We start from the raw sequence: 22,185 nt of genomic DNA, 5'->3' as shown, positions 1-22,185 counted from the left end.
GCGCGTGGACCAGATTATGGATATGAAAAACACATAACAGGGCTTGAACGGCACGTGAATCGCCTTGTTAATACACGATTTCTCCCGTTCAAGCCCTCCTTTTGCCAAGTTTCTGCTACCCACCAAAGGGCATTATAGATAGATTTTATGCAATAATATCACTTTCAGCTCTTTGTTTAATTTTAATTTTGATTTTAAAATGCTTTAATTGCATCTATGCTATTTTCAAGACAAGCGCCCGTGTGAGTCAATTATAGTACATTCGGATACTTTTTCTCGGTAACGGCTTTTATCGTTATAAAACAATTTTGCTTAGTGCACTTGTACTCAACTGCCTAATATGGGAAAAATACAGACTTTTTGGATCCAATACCGGAATATATTGGACGGTCACGTGGTACATATGAAGAATGCCGATTGGATGAATTTATTGGATATAGAATAAACAAATTTATCCTCGATGATGTTTCAATCTCACACGCTGTTTACGTAAAGTTGTTTTTCTTTAGACTATATAAACATTTTGAATATATCAAATTCATTATGTGCATGACGCTGAATAAGTAAATAATGCACTTCCACTTATGTCAGTCGGTCGGTTTAAACTAACTTTTAAGGGACAAACTGGTTATAACAGCAATTGGTAATCTGCTGGATATAAATGGACAAGGCTAGCTGAAATGGAGCGGAAATTCGTTTTTGTTGATGTTTCACTTAACCCATCGTTTAAGAAATGCTCAATATAAAAATGCGTGCATTCACACCATCAGACGGTGGTTTTGTTTATTATAATCATATATTGTTTGCAATTATGAAAATACGCAAAACATAGTAAAAATATATTATTTTTTATGTATGGTAAACAAGATTAATAGTCCTACCGAACGATGGTTTATTCGTTTACTTTGTACAAACCGTTATATTAATGTGTTATTTTCTATTATGATTTTCATAATTCCCATCTTGACGTTTGTTACGTTCGTACACGTTTCACGTTGTAATAACGCGTTGTTCTGAATGAAAGTTGCTAGGTACATTTTTCAGAAAAACTCAGATGTATTGCGTTAGATTTTATTATCATTTTTTTAGATTTCATCAATATATTATATTTACTAGATATGCATCATTGAAAAGAAGGGACACAGACGGCATTTTCGGTATTTGACGGAAAATACCATCGAGATGTACCTTTTAATATAGACTTGTATTCGTATCACTTAAATTACATGTTGACCTTTGAACGACTCCATAGAAATGCAACCAACTGTATACTTTGAGAGTAAATAGCGTTGTTTAAGGTCCAACTGCCAGCGAATGGTATGTCGTACGATAGTTGGATATAAATGTTATCTGTGACCTCAGTTATCCGGTCAGCGCACGACTGTGAAAGCGGACATTAAAGGGGTTGTTTGTTTGAATATTGTCTTGAGCTTTTAATGGCCGATCTTCTATTCATTACATGGATGGGTAAACTATTTACAGTACCATTAAGATAATGTGCGTATGGCGTTTGTGATTGCATGAACGATTTAAGTACAGTTCTAAGAGGGATAGGTGCGAATGATGACTGGTTTATAATCGACTGATACTGGAGTAAACAGTATATTTACATAGTACCTACAGAAATCAGGAGGAACTTACTCGCCGATAATGTGGGATTCAAACAGCTTTTTATGTAAAAGATAAAGACAAGTTTGAATGAGAAATTGTAATAATTGGACTTATTAACACTTTTAGGTACATGTATTTTAAATTTTCATCTAACATACATATTAACAAAAGTACAATATTGTAATATTCTAAAATAATTATAATAGCAAGGAAATATTTAAATTAAAAGGTCAGCCTTTTGCGGAATTAAAAATCTAGGTCCAACCCATTGTAAAAGCGTGCAGTCTACCTATAAATCCTCTAAATTACTGTAGTTAATAGCCGGACATGTCGTTATATCACACGTAACTTCCACACCGCGTAATAAAAAGAAACATTGCTATGACCTTAAACTAAATCCAGGACACTATCTGATTGTTGAATCAAGTATTTTCCGGTAATGCTCTATTGTTCCCCTTTCATAATAAGTGTACACTTAGTCCGCTCTGCGTACACTGTATTCGGAGTATTCTGGATGCAGCAACATCGACCAGTGTCAGTTTTCACATGGAGAATACGGGAATATATATTACACTTAAATAACAGGTACACTTATTGTCTGACTGCAGTTTTATACACATACATTTTATAAATATTATTGGAATATTAAAAGTACGTTTAAATAACTTAAACATGTCAAAACATAATGTCCTACTTCAATTATTACACCAGACATCACCATCATTTGCTACATCTTCTGGTACTATAGATATGTTTCAACTCGTTAAAATCCTAAATACCATTTCTCTGTTTTCGTTTTGCTTTTTTCTATTTCAATTTAATAAAATACAAAAATGTATATGCTTGTTGATTGGGCAAAATACTTAGTGCATGATTCAGTGTTTGTTAATTTTACATTTATTTATTTATTTTAACCACCTGCGTTGCATGCATTGTGAAAACTATTGTATTGAAAAAAACTTGATTATCTAAAAAAATATTCATGGTTCCCCAATCATTTATGTAATATTTGTGACAGATATGAAAGTAAAAATCGGCCTACTGAAAAGTATAACATTCTGGTTATATTGAACAACACATACAGTAGCCTGAAAAGATCATATTTCGTTATGTCGTTTTAAATGCGTCAGCAGTATTTTTAGGATGCGTAGAGATACATTGAATAACACTGGACACCGTTATTGTTAACTACCGACAACGTTTATTTTAATAGATAGATAGATGGATGGATGGATGGATGGATGGATGGATGGATGGATGGATGGATGGATGGATGGATGGATGGATGGATGGATGGATGGATGGATGGATGGATGGATGGATGGATGGATGGATGGATGGATGGATGGATGGATGGATGGATGGATGGATGGATGGTGGATGGATGGATGGATGGATGGATGGATGGATGGATGGATGGATGGATGGATGGATCGATCGATCGATCGATCGATCGATCGATCGATCGATAGATAGATAGATAGATAGATAGATAGATAGATAGATAGATAGATAGATAGATAGATAGATAGATAGATAGATAGATAGATAGATAGATAGATAGATAGATAGATAGATAGATAGATAGATAGATAGATAGATAGATAGATAGATAGATAGATAGATAGATAGATAGATAGATAGATAGATTAGATGGATGGATGGATGGATGGATGGATGGATGGATGGATGGATCGATGGATGGATCGATGGATGGATCGATGGATGGATCGATGGATGGATGGATCGATCGATCGATCGATCGATCGATCGATCGATCGATAGATCGATAGATAGATAGATTAGATAGATAGATAGATAGATAGATAGATAGATAGATAGATAGATAGATAGATAGATAGATAGATAGATAGATAGATAGATAGATAGATAGATAGATAGATAGATAGATAGATAGATAGATAGATAGATAGATAGATAGATAGATAGATACTAGTAGATAGATAGATGGATGGATGGATGGATGGATGGATGGATGGATAGATAGACTTTTATTTTCCTCCTTTCATGGACTGCATAACATATAATGCAGCAAGGAAGTATAATCGAGTATAGACGCATACAAGAGATCATTGAAATAGAAATTTGTAAACGCCGTGACAACATCGTTCTAAAGCCTTTTATTTTTTATTGTTTAGTCTATAGAAAACAAAGTGAAATGTAACACATGGAAACAGCGTGAAACAACGTGTCGTGTGGCGATTTTAACGAGTCCAAATAGAAACAAGCAGTAAATAATCGCAAATGAGTATGATGGTGTCAGCTTATATTGTCGTTGGTTATTTGTACAAAAGTTGTTTTAAACCAAAAAACAAGCGCTATTGCGTATCAAGGACTAAGCGAAACTAAATTTAATACTTCCCTTATATGTCAATAATAATAATAATGAACCACTCGCCAAATAACCGATCAAGTAACATAACGATTATAAAGCCCCAACAAACGGTAATCGACGACGCGCTTGTTATTGAGTTATATATTATATGGAATTATTTTATAATAATCGGAATTCACGTTCATTTTTACTATCAATTTTATTGATACCACGCTATTGCCATAGCTCTTTTAATATAAAAATACTTTACTTGTATAATTTTCATACACGTGAATAAATTATTGCGAACATTGGTAAAAGAAACAAGTACATATGTTCATTATTTGACATATAATGTAAAGTCTGACTCATATGACATATTTACCGTTGTCTTTAAAAGGGAAACTTATTAGTCGAAATTTGCCCTGAGCGTACATTTTGTTTATTTTGTTCGATAAAAAGGAAATACAATTTGGTAAACGGTGTAAATAGGGTTTATAAAACTCGGACAATCGGTATCCAGAAAGAAAAGTTAGAGGAATTAAATTTATACCATTTCCAACGCGGACATGTGGTCTTGACAAGTGCGAACGGAAGCTTTAATGTGTAGGATTACCGATCTTCCCCTTATAGAACAATAATTAATTTCAGAAACTGAAAAAAGTTATTTTAGCAATATTCAGTATGAATTATATAACGTGCATAAGTAAAACAATAGGAATTTCGGTGCCCTCTTTGCGTAACTTAACGAAAACCTCGTTATATAAAATCGCTTTTAATAAGTCAAACAAATTGTATGTTACTATTTAAATGAAAACGTTTCGATAAATAGCATCGTAAAAGAGTCATTTTTACTGCTATCACAAGAACACGCGGTCACATGGGGAAAGTCGCGTAAGCTTCTGATAGTGGTAGCTTTTGATAAGAAGCCTGATCGAAACCCCCTTTATAGAACTATTGTATAAGAAAATGACCATGCTGATTTTGTTGTCGCTTACTTTCAATTATAAGTATTAATACATGTCCTATAATATATGTTAAATGTTATTTATGTTTATTATTATTATTATTATTATTATTATCATTATTATTATTATTATTATTATTATTATTATTATTATTATTATTATTATTAAAATTATAAAAATAATAGTTATTATTATTATTATTATTATTATTATTATTATTATTACTTTATTATTATTATTATTATTACTTTATTATTATTATTATTATTATTATTATTATTATTATTATTATCGTTATTATTATTACAATCAACTATCAGACTGACGTAAAATAGATAGGTAATGGTCCTGCAGATCCATTTCTCTGCCAGCTGGAGGAAATGATTTTCATAAGTATTTTATGGCGAGCTAATATACCGTGTATTAGTACCATAATATACCGTGTATTAGTACCAATGCGCCAATCGGCATGCCACGTGGGGAGAGTATTCTCATTCCTTTACCCCAACTGATGCATTCATCCCCTTAAAAATGTGATAATTTGAGATGAGAAATACAGTTGATCGATCTATTCCTTAACGGAAATTGCCGATGATGTGCGAATGTTAAACGAGCGCGACAGATGTTCATGTTTTTCAATAGAACCAAAAGAAGCCAATCGTCAAAACAACAAAAGATCAGTTTCTTGTTGACATCTCGGACGAGTGGTAGGGCTTCAGTGTCTAGTTGTGAGCGCTTACAAATAGTAAGGAATTGCGAAAACGGTTTCAATTCTACATACGGTATGTTTTATGTTTAAATTGCAATCATAGTTGAGTTTCACGTTTATACCCTTCTCAAAAAAGTGTGTGAAATGTACGTTTTACGTACGTTTTGCGTGCGTTAAACGTGGCGGTATTGGCACTGCGTTTTTTGTGCGCTTTTTCTTACCGAGTGAGTTTTTAACAAAAACAAACAAACAAGAAAATGTGCGCTTTTTGTGGATAAATGTGCGCTTTATGTGCGTTAAACGTGTGCTTTTTATAAGTGTGTTCAATGTGCGCTTTTATGTGCGTTAAATGTGCGTTAAACGTGCGCTTTTTATATAAGTGCGTTTTTGACTACCATTTATGTGTGTAAAATGTGCGCTTTTAAGTGCGTTAAATGTGTGCTTTTTGTGAGTTAAATGTGCGCTTTTTTTATTTAAAAAGCGCACATTTAACTCACAAAAAGCGCAGTTATAACCCACATAAAAGCGCACATGTGTGTTAAAGTGCGCTTTTATGTGCGTTAAATGTGCGTTAAACGTGCGCTTTTTATAAGTGCGTTTTTGACTGCCATTTATGTGTGTAAAATGTGCGCTTTTAATTGCGTTAAATGTGCGCTTTTTGTGAGTTAAATGTGCGCTTTTTTATTTAAAAAGCGCACATTTAACTCACGAAAAGCGCAGTTATAACCCACATAAAAGCGCACATGTGTGTTAAATGTGCGCTTTTATGTGCGTTAAATGTGCGCTTTTTAAATAAAAAAGCGCACATTTAACTCACAAAAAGCGCACATTTAACGCACGTTAAGCGCAGTTATAACCCACACAAAACGCACAATTTACGCAAATGAATGGCAGCAAAAAACGCACTCACAAAAAGCACACATGTGCGTTAAAGGTGCATCTTTTGCCTTAACAGTTGATTCAATTATATGCTTTTAAAAGTTTTTTAAATTCAGATATGCAATAAAAACAAATAATTATATAAACATATATATTTGTGTATTTTAATAATTACAAGATAATTCAATTTTATACTTTAATGTACACCAACATTTTTTAACATACATGAGTAATTAAATATCAATGGAAATTTGATGAAATAAATATAAACATAATTTGATTATAAATAAACAAAAAATAATAGCATACTATAATAACATGTACAGTATATACACACGAACAGCTATATACATAAGAAAGATGCATATCAATAAAGGCCTTTCAGCATTTCTTTGAGGCAGCGGAGTGCAGCTCTCATCTTTCTCTCCAAGTCTGCCACTAGCCGGTCAAACTTCTTTGCAACTATTATACTGTCATGCCCTTTGCGCGATGCGTCTCGTGCATGATCTCATTTGATCAGGTCCTGAAAGATATTTTATAATGTAAGTGTTGAATATTGCTGTTATGGTAATCTCGTTGCTATAAAAATTATAAATTTAAATCAAAACTAGTTTGTTTGCTTGTTGTTTTTGCTTGTTTATTTTGCAATTTTAATCCCCTGATCACATGTGACTTAACGCTTTTCATAAATAAATACGTTTGATAGAAAATACTGTTCAAAAATGTACCAAGATACGTGGTCTCATTTTGCTGTGTGGACTGGTCGGAAGTGTGACACCTTTAAAATGCAATAACCAGTACCCTGTATAGTTTTACCTCTAAACAAATCCAGCTTTTCTTGGTCAAGGAGAGGGCGCGGTTTTCCCACTCCTGTTCTCCTCATGTCGGCCAGCTTGTGCAGGGTAAAACCTGGTATTCAAGTCCATACATCAGGTAGTCTCTTTTTTGCTCCCTTTTTTGGCAGGCGATGCGATGATGCACATTCTTTCCATGGGGTTTAACCTTTAAATTTTAAAGTTCTCATTTAATATGGGGGAAAAATCTGTTCATTAATGACCAAAAATAGGTATAAATAACTTTAAGATGACAATAACCATAAAATACAGCCATAATAATTCAAATGGTGTTGTTTTTCTTTAAAATTGCATTACATTTACTCATCCATTTACATTTCCCAGTGACAATACATAAATATGATAATGATCATTATTAATTCAATAAACTAAATAAAAAAGGGATGCAGAATTGAAAATACGAACCTGTTACAACAGACTGTTCTTCAGTATTCCAAAAATACAGGCAGTTGTTGAACTAGACCATATCACTTTATATGTCTTTAACCACCCACTTTTAATCTCCTTTATTGTTGATTTACATATTGTAGTAAATACACATTTTTTTCATCACACAATACTTCATGCTGAAAGTATTTCAAGACATTTTACACTAAAATAATAAGTCTTAATTCTAGCTTAAAGTCAGTTGCTGATGCTGCTTGTTTTCAGAAAATAACTTCCTATCTGTGGTTCTCAAATAGATGGTGCCTGAACAAATCAAAAGTATATCAACACCCCTTAGTTAGGCTTAGATGGAGGACTGATAGGGACTGGCTATTCTCTTATCTGATACCATGCTGTGTCTAAGCCAAAAATTGCATAATTTGAGAAATACTGATAAGGCAGTCATTTCAACACCAAAATATTTATTGAATAATACAGGACACTCCACGCGTTTTCCCCAAAAAACACCCTCCGCGGGTTTTTAGATGGTCGCTTTAGCGACCGTCTAAAGTGCTTGATGTGAAATTCAGGTCGATACGGCCTAGGTATGATTAACCCTATACCCGCTTGCGTATCCGCGCAAGAAAGAGTTGTATAATTTATGCAAGAGGTTTGAGTTCTCCAATTTTGTGTATTCACAAATGGAAACATTATATTAATATCATGTTACGTTCAATATTTTCGAACGGTGTTTTATAGAAAAGAATCAATAAACAATGATCGTATTGTACGAGTCGCGGAGGAGATTGTTTATAAATGATTAAAATAGTCCACTTTCCGCTGCGTCTGCGTGACGTAGTATTTTCGCTCAGCTCATTCATAACTCTGCGGCTGGCGATAAACAAAGGGGAGTCCGGGTGAGAATAACGCACTAGTATAAGGTTACGCTAGTTTATATTCACAGGTCTCAATTAATAATACGTGTACCACGAGTTCAACAATTATTACAGGGATACGATAACACCATATAAAATGTTTCATTATCGCTGAAACTGTTAAAAAACATTTAAATATAACAAGAATATTCTCTAAAAAATATAGTCTTGCTGTTTTGAAATAAGGTTTGGAATTTTGGTTTCTAAATAACTTAATTCAAAACAAAAAATTAATAATAGTGTTTTTTACTTGTAAGTCGCATATTTACCGCATTATAATGTGTGTTATAATAGGCAAACCATACATTAGTAAAATTCAATCTGCCTTCGCACATAGAAGGTATGGGTCAAATGGGTGCTGCGTTTCCTTTGCTTACTTCAGTTAGAGGTCAGTTCTTTACGTAATAGCAACCACAAGGCTCCGGCTTCAAAGGAATTGCGGAGCGATAATAAAAGTCGTAGTCGCATGGTATTTGCGTTTAGCGTCCTATTTGGTCACGTGGTTCTTTTTTCGCGGGTGTTTTGGCATTCATGATATGAGGCTATTAATAGATGCGCCTGTCGATAAACAAAGGAAAGTTTACGGGTTATAACAACGCAATAGGTTACGCTCTCACATACAACTCAATGACGTAGTACAGGTCGTAAATTGAGAGATTCGGGAAAAAGTTGACGCTTATTTATATTCTCAATTTATAAAACGTTGAACATAAGTTCAACAATAACTTCAGCGATACGATAGACAAAAACACAAAAAATGTTTCATAATCGCTAAACCCGAATATAACAAACAATTTATAATAATAATACGAATGACCTGTTTCATAATCTCGTTCATGCTACTACAGCGGGGTATTTCTAAAAACGTTCTTTGGTTCTGAACAGATAGCGGCGATCTTTGTATTTACGGGTGCTAGTAACGCAAAAGTAGAAGGTTAGTAGAAGGTTTAGCTTGTTTAAATTCACAGTTCTCAATACATAGACAGTTTGATATGAGCTCATCAATTACTACAGGCATACTATAGGCAACCTCGAAAATGCTTTATAATCGCTAAAACCGAAAGCAACTAAATATATTATATTAAATATATTTATAAAAATAAATGTCTTTTAAAAATGTAGTCGGCGTATACGCTGACTTTGAAATAAAGTTAGCAGTTTACTTTTCTAAATAATTAAATACAATTAAACAAAGGTTTAACTATTGTGTTGTATTTTTCACTTGTAAGCTGCATATTCACCACATGAAATGTGTGTTAGCATTGTCAAACCACACATTAGTGTGAGTAAATAAAAAATATACTACGGGAGAGCACTTCATATGTGTCCTCATATGCCTTGTTATGAGTATCTTTCTTCACTATCGAAATATATCGTATGTTTATATTTGATTTAAACGCAGTTTTCTTTCGACACATTTAAATCACACATCAATAGCGCCGTCATGCGAAAATGGGTCTTATGCGTTTCAGCAAGCGTTTGTTAAACCCAACATGTGCTTTTGCGCAGTCAGGCCATAGGCGATGCTGTTCGCTTTAAAATCACTCAATATGTTATGTTTCTCCTTGCCAGAAGGAGGGATAGCTGAGTGGGCTATTTATATGATGGGCGCATATGGAATAAGACCCATTTTCGCATGACGAGGGTCATTACAAATCTCATTGCGAATTGAAAATGCCACATTTAAGAACAATGCTTTTTGATACAAAATTGAATTCAAAATAGCAAACTTGTTAATAATGGCAGCCTATCCACACATTAAGGAATGATTTCCAGACGTGCTGACCAAGTACGGCAAACATTGTGGTATGATAATTAAAGGATTTTTTCTTATCGTGACACTATACTATTTCGCTAATGATTGTTTTCTCATCTTGGAGGCGAAAGTGAAATTCTGTGAGATGGATTGTAACGCGTAATTGTAACAGGGCCACAATTTGTGTCGTTTGAGCATACAGAGAGAAGTCCGGAATTCCTTACACTGAACAGTGCTACATCCTTTGAATTGAGCACATACGCAGTGATGTAGCAAAAATGCAGAGGTTGTATCTCGAATCAGCTTATTAAATATTCGAAAATATTCATGCGTGTCTGTTGGCGTTATGTAAAAGACACTAAGATGAAAACTGAAACAGCTACGCCTAAAAGCGCATTAGTGCTCTATACCTATGTTTATGTTAGCGTTGTTGACACCGTGTGAACTGCTCGGGTAACAAGTAAAGCATAAACAGCAATGTTTATATACTTTTATTCCTCCATATACAAGATTCGAAGATTATTGTATATTTTGAATTTGTATATGGTGTCAAAAATCAAAAGTTTTGTACATGGAACTTTCATTATGAATTTATATTCTTGGTGAGATAGTCATTTGATATTAGAAAAATATTCCTTTAATATGATGGTGACTGCAAATTTTCTTTATATTTAGTTCTCATAATTATTTTCATCATACTTTCTATGCTTTCAGAACTTCCAAAAAAGCATGTTGTTTTTATTTTGTCTTAGTTATTTCTATGAAATAATAAGGATGATAAAAAGTGCACACAAAAATCGACCCGTGCGCTATGACACACACTTTATAAAGTTGAATGGCGTGTGTTCATTTTAAACTTGCGATTGATTTTCAAAAATGAATTGCATGTTAAATTATGCAATAGCGAACATCTTCAGTGCCTTCAGCGCTTTGATTTCTGCTAGCGAGTGTTCACGCGGCGTTGAGAGAGCGAGGTGAACTCGATAAAATGCTCGGCGTTACGCCGCGTTCGCTAATTCCCGCGGCGTGTATTGCTTTAGCCTAGTCGGTAAATGCAGACAATTTCCGTTCTTATCGGTGACCGCCGCGCAACGCCGCATTAGCAGTGTGCTTCTGGGCATGCCAAAAAATAAAAACATTGTTATAATAAATTGTTTAAATACTAGTACATGTATAAAAAAGATAATTGTATAGAAAATTAATACGTATAAAAATTATGTTTTTTAATTCACAGGTACGTCTACAATATGTATGAATATAAGACATTTGACAAATTAATATTTAAATAATAACACATATAAGACAAGAATAAATGTACCGTAAAATTTCCAAATGAGAATAATAATTAGTAATGCGAAACAGACTACGATTTTTAATGTTAACACGACGTTTACAAATGCTTCCAATATACAGTCATCATGTATATTTCCCGACAAAAGCGCGCGAAAATTATGCTGCATTGTACAAGGTATACTCCTGCAAAGCGTGCGTGTATTGATTTTTTTTATACAAACTTTATAGCGCAGAGACATTGAATTTTGTTGATTTCGGTTAAAAGTTTCTTTGGTATTTTTTAACAAAATTATATCGCGAATAAGTTGATATTTCCTCCAAAATAATTTCAAATCATACACGCCGAATCTTTATCGTTACGGTATTTTAGTAGAGTAATTATTTTAACAGTAATTGTTCTGTTAACTGATTAAAGAAGACATCTGGGCGGAACTGGATTTTAAGTGTTTGATGTATGAAAACACGCAAAGCTTGTCTACTGACCTATTGTGTAGACTGCTGTCTGCGGTGTTTTGACAAAAGGGATTAACATGTGTGAATGTCACTCTGCCGATTTGGTCCATAATTACTGGTAAACATTGTTTTGAATGTCGACGCAACAAGAATACAACTGTGAATATTAAATGCAACTATCAACCCAATAGTTACCACCTTCTTTTAGCAATCAATGGAATAACCTAACTTCAAAGAGAAAATAAATGCATTAGCGAGCAGAGAATTGACTTTGTTCCGACAATTAAAACCATTCCTTATGCATTCGTTGAACGTGTTTACTTGAGTAAGTTAAAATGCCTTTAGACAGGAAGCGGCTTTTCTTTGATTACGTCAAACTGTCAATTCACACAGATTTGCGAGATTTTTAGGGTCCTTGGTCATTTGTTTATGTGTTCAGTATAGAAAATCACCTGCTAACATGAAAACTTTGGATTAAATTATCAAACTAAAAACAATGTTGCAAACTGTGATTATATAAATTGGTAAGTATTAGTTAAAAGACGACATTTTGTTTGTCGTAAATCAACGAGTTTTCTTTACAACAACAACTACTTCTACAACCACGTCGGGATCGATCTATCTTGGTTGTTTTTTTTTAATTGTAAATATTATACTACATGTACATGTATGTACTTGTAATAAATGTAATTTTATTTGAAAATCAGGAAGTCAAACAAAATTAAATTGATCGTTATCTCGTAAAACGCGGAGTTTCCCCCGCGTTGCCAACGCTGAGGGCCACCGCGTCGGCTTATCAGTTTTGCCAATCGTTAACCGCCGCGTCCAAAATCATGCAAACGCCGCGTCTGGCGGGATTTTCTTAATCTCCCTCTAGGTCAATCACCGCGGAGTATGGAGGGAAATAGGGGAAAACGCGTGGAGTGTACTGTACACAGCACCCTTAACACATTATATTTAATTGTAAATATTTAAATATAACATGCTGAATGGTTTTAGCAAATAATATTAATAGTATAAATATTATTTTAATTGCCTTTTAAAATGTATGTTTATGGTCAATGTGGTAGACATTAATTGTATTAGGGTATAAATATCAGTATAAGAAAGTTCAAATACTTATTTATGTTGAGGAAATATAATTGATACTATCAAGCCCACATAATACTTTTGACACTTTCAATATTTTTAATTAGTTACACACAGTCTGATTTAGGTGGAAATTTTTAGAAATGTTTGAGATTAAAACGTAAGCAATAGGGTATGCATTGAAATTGTATGATAAAGTATGTAAACATTAAACAGGTTAATATGGACAACCAGTAATTATTCAAACTGCCCCTTATATTATTACAGGTTACTGAGATATATGTCTATGTTTAATCATTTGATGTAAATAAATTGTTAGAGCCTGCAACAATTTTGTTTCTTGTTCAATTTCTGTACAACATTTGCTAAACGGTTGTTAAAGACGCACTTTTTAAGAAGTGTGTTAAACATGTGTCTTTTTAGATACATCCTTTTAAGACAGATCATATGATAAAAACGCACTTATGAAATAAAAGACTAACTTATGCTTAAAAAAGACGCACATCAAAATAGAAAAACGCACTTTTGTGAGAAAAAACCCACATCTGTAAACCTTAAAACACACTTTTTAGATAAAAGACGCACTTCCTAAATAAAAGACACACTTCTTAGATAAAAAACACACATTTTGCTCACATCTACACTCAAAAGCGCACTTACAGATGTAGAAAACACACAAAAAACGCACTTTTTCACTAAAATAACGCACTTGAAAAGAAAAAACGCACAAAAAGCGCACTTAAATGCACTTTTGATCACTGAAAACGCACATATTAACAAAAAACACACAATTAACGCACTTTTAAGTGCGCTAAATGTGTCTTTGGTAAAAAGTGCGTTTTTATTTGACAAGGGTAATGAAGTACTCTTGAATGCATTTTGAATAATAACGAGCGCTTTTTGTGTGTTTTAAGCAAGTTGATGAAATTCAGGAATATAATAAGATACAGTCTGTCTACGGTCGCAACTGTACACTCGGAAACAAACATTACAATATAGAGACGCAAATTCAGTAAACTATAAGTTAAGCTTTCAGAAATTCATACAATTTAAGCACGTGCGTGTTGTATTCAATTTAGCTCATGGTGGCAAGTAAGTCGGGATATATAAATAACCCATAGCATTTAAAATTCTTACACTAAATTAGGACTTGCAAACTAAAGATGAATGCATTTTAGCTCCAAACGTTTAAGCTTCATTTAAGAATTTGTGTTGTTTTAATGACGATATTGAGTATACAAAATATATTGTTAAACCACAGATCTATCAATTAACATTTATTTATATATCTTTGGTAAAAAGGCATTGACATGCTTATAGTGTGCATATGTACACGGACGAGACTTTCATAAGACCTCCATAAGGTTATAAATAGTACAAACTAAATGAATTCGAATACACTTCACTTTGATTTAGATTCTCTTTGCGTAAAAAAGTTGCATTTTACGATTAGATTTCAAGCAACAAAAATATCTGATGTAAACCCGAGACAAAGTTGAATATTAATATTTGAACAAAAATCAACGCGCAATGCTTTTTATGTTATTTATAAACTCACGGGAAAAAAATGTTTTCGGTGAACGTTATTTCGTGTTTACTTGAATTTTAATTTAAGTTTGTTGAGCTCGCCATTAATAAGCAAGTACAGTTTACAGACACCACATTTGATAATTATTGGAAACATAATAAATCATAACAAAGGGAATGAAACTTAATAAATGTCTTTCACATTATTAAATAAAATAATAAACATTTATGACATGATAATGGTACAATAAACGTATTAACATTTATGAAAACTGAATTACTGATTGCTTTATTGTGGGATATTTTAGTTGTATTTGTCAATGTTTTAAAATTATAAATCATGTGTGGTCCATATTAAGATAAATAATCATTGCACATACAAAATGAAACGTTTTATTGTAAGACGATCACGTTTATAGCGTGCATTTGCATACATTACGGATGATGCTCGGCGATTGCAGAATTGCCATGAATCGAATATTTTTTTATTACCTTTATTGGCGTTATTACTTGGATTCTTACGATATAAAACATTTTCCATTTAATGATGAAATAAATAGCGGCGGTATTAATCGAAAACATTATTGGTCGTTTTGACAGTTTACCTCAATACGTGCTAATTTAGTTTGTCAGGGTATATTTACAGCGCCCACTGCTTTTTCTCGACTGCCTTAAGTTCAGACCAGATTGTGCTAAGTTATTGTTGAATGTGATTATTAGGCGGATATCATTCGCACATCCGCAGCATGACCCTTTTTATTATCGACGTCCTCCAGTCATGTGATTGATCTGCTGTAAAAGAAGAAACACTGACATAATACCAACAAATATTTGCAAGTAAAATCCCTGTTACATCAATTACACATTAATATAAGTGGAAACACAATAATAAATATTAAGCAGGGCATAACATTGCTAGTTATTACTATTATTCGATGAACTGAATTTTAATTCTTTTTTCATTAAACCTATATTTGCGTTTAGTAATCCCTCGCATCCCAATCATAACCAGCGTATTCTGCGTGAGACATAATGTGATTTTAGCTTAATTCCGAAATTAACAAAGTGGAATGCCGATATCCTTTAAGTGATCGACATATACCGGCCGTATCCTGTTTGCTAACGAAGTCGGCTTTAAGCGTCTGTTAATCCGGTAATTACCCCATTGAATTTGTCGATTGCAGTATCAACAACGTCATTGAAGCTTACATGGTTAAGTGGTTTCATTTGTGGCCTCTGACTTTTATCAGTTTTTCGAGTTTGATAGACAATGACAACACTTGTATATATGTTAAAAAATTGCCAAAGCCTACGCGAACTGTTTGTATTCACGTTCCCTTCTAGTGCGAGTGTTAATTTATTATTCAAACTTCACAATTAAATAAGATATGATAATTCAAAGACGTATAATACCGTATTTTATAGGTCTTTGGATAAATTATAATATGATTTACCAAGCTTCAACAAATTTATTACAACGATAACTTTTTCCAATTAAGAAAATCACGACCCATGACAGTAACGTTATCAAAAGTGGCACATTTGCTTTATTGATTCATTAACTTCGACCAAGAAATAACTTTTGATTAAATTTGAATCGATAACATGCCTATAAGTAAAAGTTCAAACATATGTGTATACAAGTTTACACTGTTTTGTATGTCCATGCTTTCTGTGTTGATCGCTGACGAAGTATAAGGTATCTCTCGCCGGTAACTTTGAACACAGTGCCTTTTACTCAAGTGTTCCATTTATCTTCTGATTAAGCAAAAGCAACAAAACCTCGTTTGGCTATATGCGGTGTTTCAACTTATTGCTGCATTACATTGAAGGCTTAAGCGCTTTATTGAGAGATGAACGTTTGGGGTTCGTTTATTGAGGTTCTTCTTTGTCGAAAAATCACTGCAGAAACTCTGTTTCCTGGATGTGCCTGCATTTAGGCTTATGGGAGGACACATGCATTTTGTATTCGAACTCGGCTGGCATCATCTAAAATAATGGAACTGTGCCTTGTTTGGGTCTCGGTTCGATGTCTGAGTCTCATCAGACGGCTGTAAACTGAAATAAACTTCGCAGACCACCATCTGGTAACAATGGCGCATGCGTTAAACCTCATAAAATGTATCGATCATAACTAGTCAACTGTCATTACACGTGACATGTGTCGCTGACACGGGGAGATAACAGAGGCGTATTTAGTTGGGGGGGCTAGGGGGCTAAAGCCCCCCCCCCCCCCCAACTGGCTGGCTAGATATGATTTTAAAAAAATGAACCCCTTACAGTTCCAATCCACTTGTTTTCCTGTCATATGCCCCTAATTAGGCCATTAACAGCTGTCAATTTGTGTGATTAACCAGGCATGTGTACAGACGATCTAACCTTCGCCAGCTAAACTGCACGCTTCATTGACTGTAAGTGATAAACTGCGCTATTTGATTGGCGGAAGGAGATACATATGAAATTCATCGATACATTTAGCTATAGGTAAATGTTTACAAATGGCTGCCGCGTGGGACTTGTGAAAATCAATATCCTCCAATAACCTTCAGTCGAGCGGTTAAGGAAACAACTAAAATAATTTCTGAATGAATTCAAACATTGCCGCAATAAACGATGTACCTAATTTTATTTATTTTTTATTTCATTCCTGTTAAATCCATGTCAAAATTGTTTATTTAGAGCGTGTTTCACCACACAAAGCCAATAGTTCCATACACATCCGCAAATGACATACACTTCGCGCGTTGTTTACCTTGAGTCGAGAGGTAACATCCGAAAAGCGGGAGTACTCGATTGCAATAGACATGAGGTCAACAAAACTTCAAAAATTCGATTCACTGAACAAATTTAGAGAAACCGAAAGATTAATTTTACTTTTCTTAAAACTTTAATTTACCATTTAACAAGTATCTGTTTTAACGGTCGATCTTCTTTTGAGCAACATTGACATGAAAAAGTGCTCAAGAACCCAAAAAAAACTACAACGTTCGCAATTGGTTCCAATACAATTTCGGCATATATATTACTATTAAAAGATTCGATAAAATTATCATCAAATCGGGACAGAGTATATCCACTGAACATGTGGATATCGGCATGTCTCATATTTTCGCGATGTGCGCGCACAGATTGTTCCATGCAACAATTTCTGGGAATCGTGAAAAAGTAAACGAATTTTCTTTTAAATAAATCAATTACTTGAAATTATGTGTTTACACTAGCGCAGTGGTCTGTAATTTGTGCGCAAGTTTACTGAAGAGTACCGAAAAAATGCACGGAAAAGGCATAAATTTGGACTATTTCAGTTGAAGTAAGATTTTTAATGCAATTAAACTTGGGTTTTTTCTTATATTAGTCGTGTCTATAATTATTTTCAAGCGTAGTAATGTTATTAAAACAATATACTGGTTTGAGAAACATTTGATTTACCCCTGTGTGTCTGTCTGTCTGTCCGAAAATTCGATTCACTGAACAAATTTAGAGAAACCGAAAGATTAATTTTACTTTTTTTATAACTTTTATTTACCATTTAACAAGTTTCTGTTTTAACGGTCGATCTTCTTTTGAGCAACATTGACATGAAAAAGTGCTCAAGAACTGAAAAAAAACATTCGCAATTTGTTCCAATACAATTTCGGCATATATATTACTATTAAAAGATTTGAGAAAACATTATCATCAAATCGGGACAGGGTATACCCACTGAACATGTGAATATCACCATGTCTCATATTTTCGCGATGTGCGCGCACATATTGTTCCATGCAACAATTTCTGGGAATCGTGAAAAGTAAACGAATTTTCTTTAAAATAAATCAAATACTTGAAATTATGTGTTTACACTAGCGCAGTGGTCTGCAATTTATGCGCAAGTTTAATGAAGAGTACCGAAAAAATGCATGGAAAAGGCATAAATTTGGACTATTTCAGTTGAAGTAAGATTTTTAATGCAATTAAACTGTTTTTTTTCTTATTTTAGTCATGTCTATAATTATTTTAAGCGTAGTAAAGTTATTAAAACAAAATACTGGTTTGAGAGACATTTACCCCTGTGTGTCTGTCTGTCTGTCTGTCTATCTGTCTGTGTGTCTGTCACACTTGATGTCTAAACTCAAGTTCTTGTTTTACATGCACTTTTATCATGCAAAATGCTGATTAGATAGCATGAAATTGCATCATTTGAAGGTACCATTTAAAAAAAAAATCAACGACGGAAGGGGACACCCTCCCGCACCCTCACATTACGCAATTAGCTGCGGAGATCACATATGAATCAAATATCAATAAAAGAGTTGTATTGTTTTGATTATTTTTATTAATGTGTCGTTTAATCTAATTAAAAAACACGAATTCATTGTTTTTATGAGATGGTTCAAATCGCATCCATAAATCGAAATGTCCATATCAGCGTAATTTTATTTCTTTAAGGATTGCAGTTTGCTCTTTCCGCAAATCAAAGATGTAGACATACGTGGTTATATAAGTCATGGAAAGATGCATTCAGACAGCGACCAAACTATCTGTTATTTGAAGCAGAAAACCATGTTGGAGTGTGCATGTGTCTATTGATCAGGGCTCGTTATAGCCAGTATAAACATAGGCGAGTGTCTTCGCTTTGTTCCAGAGGACCGCTTATTCAAAGCACGTGACTTATAATCTTGCTGTTCCAAACCGGTCCAGCAATAAGAATCTTATTGTGCACGGAAAACCCGAATCACGCACAGTGAAGAAGCTTTATCTATTATCGCGATGCGTGACTTCGCATTATTTAATTGTAAGGAGTCCAGAACTTCTTTTTTACATTTTGTATGAAAAGACAAAGCATGTTATTCCCTTGTATGACGTCGTCATTCATTTGGTTTTCATGTGATAACCCATTTGCCACAAATAGTTCCTTAAAGCCAAGATGGCATGATATAAAATAACATCGATATATTTCTTTTCAGGAAAGCATACCCACGGCCGGGAAATGATTGGCGCAAAAACCAGGTCAAAAAGTAAGTCATTGGATAAAATGGACATCGAATCAAAAGAGAATGGCGTCATATCCAATGGTTTTCATGGTTACAAAGAAGGCTATAAAACGCTCGAAAATTCAGAGATGAATAGACGCTTGACAAATTTGTTCAACAAGCTCATCCTCCCATTGGCGCTTGTTGGTCTTACCCCTCAGATAGTAATGCTGTATTGGTATACGAACGTCAAGTTTGCCGGAAGTTACTCAACTTTGATCGCACACTTCCGTAGCGACTCCGTTCTTGGAACAATTGTCGCAATGTGGAATGAACTTAGCATTTTTAACACGTTTACTGTGGGAGTAATCTTTGGCTACTTCGCTTGGGCACTGTTTTGGATGGTCGTTCTACCGGGAAAAGAAGTTCAAGGACCTGTGACACCAAAGGGAAACGTTCCGCAGTACAAAGATAACGGCTTCCTGCATTACTGCGTCACAATGGCTGGGTTCGCTATCCTAACCATTGTGCTGAAGTACAACGGCTTGACCCCCACGGTCGTGTATGACCGCTTTGGTGAGTTGCTGGGGTTTATGAACGTGTTCGCTCTTTGCTTTGTCTTCCTCCTGTACATCAAAGGGATAACCCGCCCATCCACATCGGACAGTGGGAAGACAGGAGGTGGCTTCGTCTTCGACTACTACTGGGGCACGGAGTTGTATCCTCGTATTTGCGGAATAGACGTCAAAGTGTTCACTAACTGTCGATTTGGAATGACCGTCTGGCCACTGTTGGTCTGTATATACGCACTGAAGAGTTACGAGATTCACGGTTTCGTAGACAGCATGTTCGTCACTACGATTCTTCAGCTGACATATATTACCAAGTTCTTCGCATGGGAAGCCGGATACATGCACACTATTGACATTATCCTTGACAGAGCCGGCTACTATATATGCTGGGGCTGTCTGTGCTGGCTGCCGTCCCTGTATCCAATCGTCAGTCACTACCTCGTCACGCACCCACTCCGTCTCGGCACTCCACTTGCCACTAGCATATTGATCTTTGGGTTGTTTTCTGTTCTGATCAATTACCTCGCCGATCTACAGCGTCAGGATGTTCGCAAGGCAAACGGAGATTGCCTAGTCTGGGGTCGGAAACCAGATCTTATACGTGCAAAGTACAGGATCGAGTGTGGCGAAGAAAGGGAGAGCATCCTGCTGGCTTCCGGTTGGTGGGGACTGTCCCGCCATTTTCACTACATTCCGGAAATCCTTCTGTCGTTTTTCTGGACGGTGACAACCGGATTTGAGAATGTTCTTCCTTACACGTACGTTATTGTTCTCGTTATTCTGCTCACTCACCGCAGTTTCAGGGACGAACATAAGTGTAGCATGAAGTACGGAGTTTACTGGCAAGAATACTGTACCAAAGTCAGACACCGAATCATACCGTTTTTGTTTTAACAGCTTCGATACTCGTGTTTGGTTTCTTTTCAGTTATATATTAAAACAGAAACAATTTAAATACTTAAACAGCAGAATAATGAATACTACCCACTTGGTTTAAGTTAAGCTCACTAACAGCATGTTATTGTGATATTTTAAGCAAAGTTTTCACTCTTGAATCTAGTTTTTTTTTCATACTTGACAAGTAAACTTTGCTAATAAAGTTGTCTTTGCTCGGTTATTTCACGAGATGATGACGACATAACAAAAAGTTGGATATTCGTGTATTTGTTTAGCACAATTTAAGTACGAAACATATGTATTTTATAAAGGTACAAAATATGTTCACGTATCTGTTTAATTGTGGAAAAGCTATATTTAGCCATGTCAAAATTTTTTTTATCAAGACTAGGACTTGTTCTGTTTAGTATCTACGCTGTTTTCGTTGCCATATTTTACAGTTATATTGTTCTCTGAATATTTTGCACATATACACATTTTAACATGAATAATCTGCATGGCAGTTTTTAATTAGATTTTTTAACAAAATCTTACATTATATCTGATGACAAATTCGGGGACATGATATAGTATACGTAGATAGTAAAAATGAAATACTACAGTACAGGTAAAAGATGGTTTGCGAATTGATGCCGATTTCGATTGCGATAACCCGATATATATGTAAAATATTTATTTAGTGTTGCAGGTGTCTCCGAAAAAACACACGGGATTTTCTGAGTTTTATTTTTATATTTTACATCACTGTATTAACACATATTGGTTGTTTATTGCATTTATTGTTTAATTATTGACTCTTTAATTAATATGTAGGTATTGAATACATGTAAGTATAGGTTTCTTTAGCTGAGCAACGGGTTCATGGCGTTTTGCCACAAACCATGCCCAAGTTGAACTGTTTTCATACTCATTAATTGTTGTCCCGAAAGCACATGTTTGTATCTTTTATTTGTGTCGTGTACATTTTAAATAAATCAATGAGAAAATTG

General features: G+C 34.4%; 2 protein-coding genes and 1 long non-coding RNA gene across 4 annotated transcripts in view; 2 read left to right on the top strand and 1 right to left on the bottom strand.

The window, feature by feature from the left end:
* LOC127862105 (uncharacterized) overlaps window positions 1-22,165 on the top strand; it is a 123,939-nt gene extending 101,774 nt beyond the window's left edge. Inside the window, exon 3 of one of the 2 annotated variants that reach the window (XM_052401080.1) lies at window positions 21,804-22,165. The gene's annotated coding sequence lies outside the window, so the exon portion shown is untranslated. The remainder of the gene's footprint in view (window positions 1-21,803) is intronic. The other variant, XM_052401079.1, reaches the window with a different exon arrangement.
* On the top strand, window positions 1,878-21,810 carry LOC127862104 (uncharacterized). Its single transcript, XM_052401076.1, has 2 exons — window positions 1,878-2,196; window positions 19,722-21,810. Exon 2 carries the CDS (start codon window positions 19,745-19,747, stop codon window positions 21,191-21,193), a length of 1,449 nt encoding a protein of 482 aa, XP_052257036.1. The 5' UTR covers window positions 1,878-2,196; window positions 19,722-19,744; the 3' UTR covers window positions 21,194-21,810.
* On the bottom strand, window positions 6,980-7,878 carry LOC127862110 (uncharacterized). Its single transcript, XR_008040445.1, has 3 exons — window positions 7,762-7,878; window positions 7,319-7,504; window positions 6,980-7,025 (listed from the first exon to the last, which is right to left on the bottom strand). It is a non-coding gene; the product is annotated as an uncharacterized LOC127862110 (long non-coding RNA).
* Window positions 22,166-22,185: the final 20 nt, after the last annotated feature.

This window comes from Dreissena polymorpha, chromosome 16 (assembly GCF_020536995.1).
Source record: "Dreissena polymorpha isolate Duluth1 chromosome 16, UMN_Dpol_1.0, whole genome shotgun sequence".
Classification (NCBI taxonomy): domain Eukaryota; kingdom Metazoa; phylum Mollusca; class Bivalvia; order Myida; family Dreissenidae; genus Dreissena; species Dreissena polymorpha.
The sequence above is the reverse complement of the archived record's forward strand: the minus strand, read 5'-3'. Positions and strand labels throughout refer to the sequence as shown.

Bases quoted from the DNA above. Each gene is read 5' to 3' on its own strand.
- LOC127862104 (XM_052401076.1), top strand. From the start codon at position 19,745: ATGATTGGCGCAAAAACCAGGTCAAAAAGTAAGTCATTGGATAAAATG.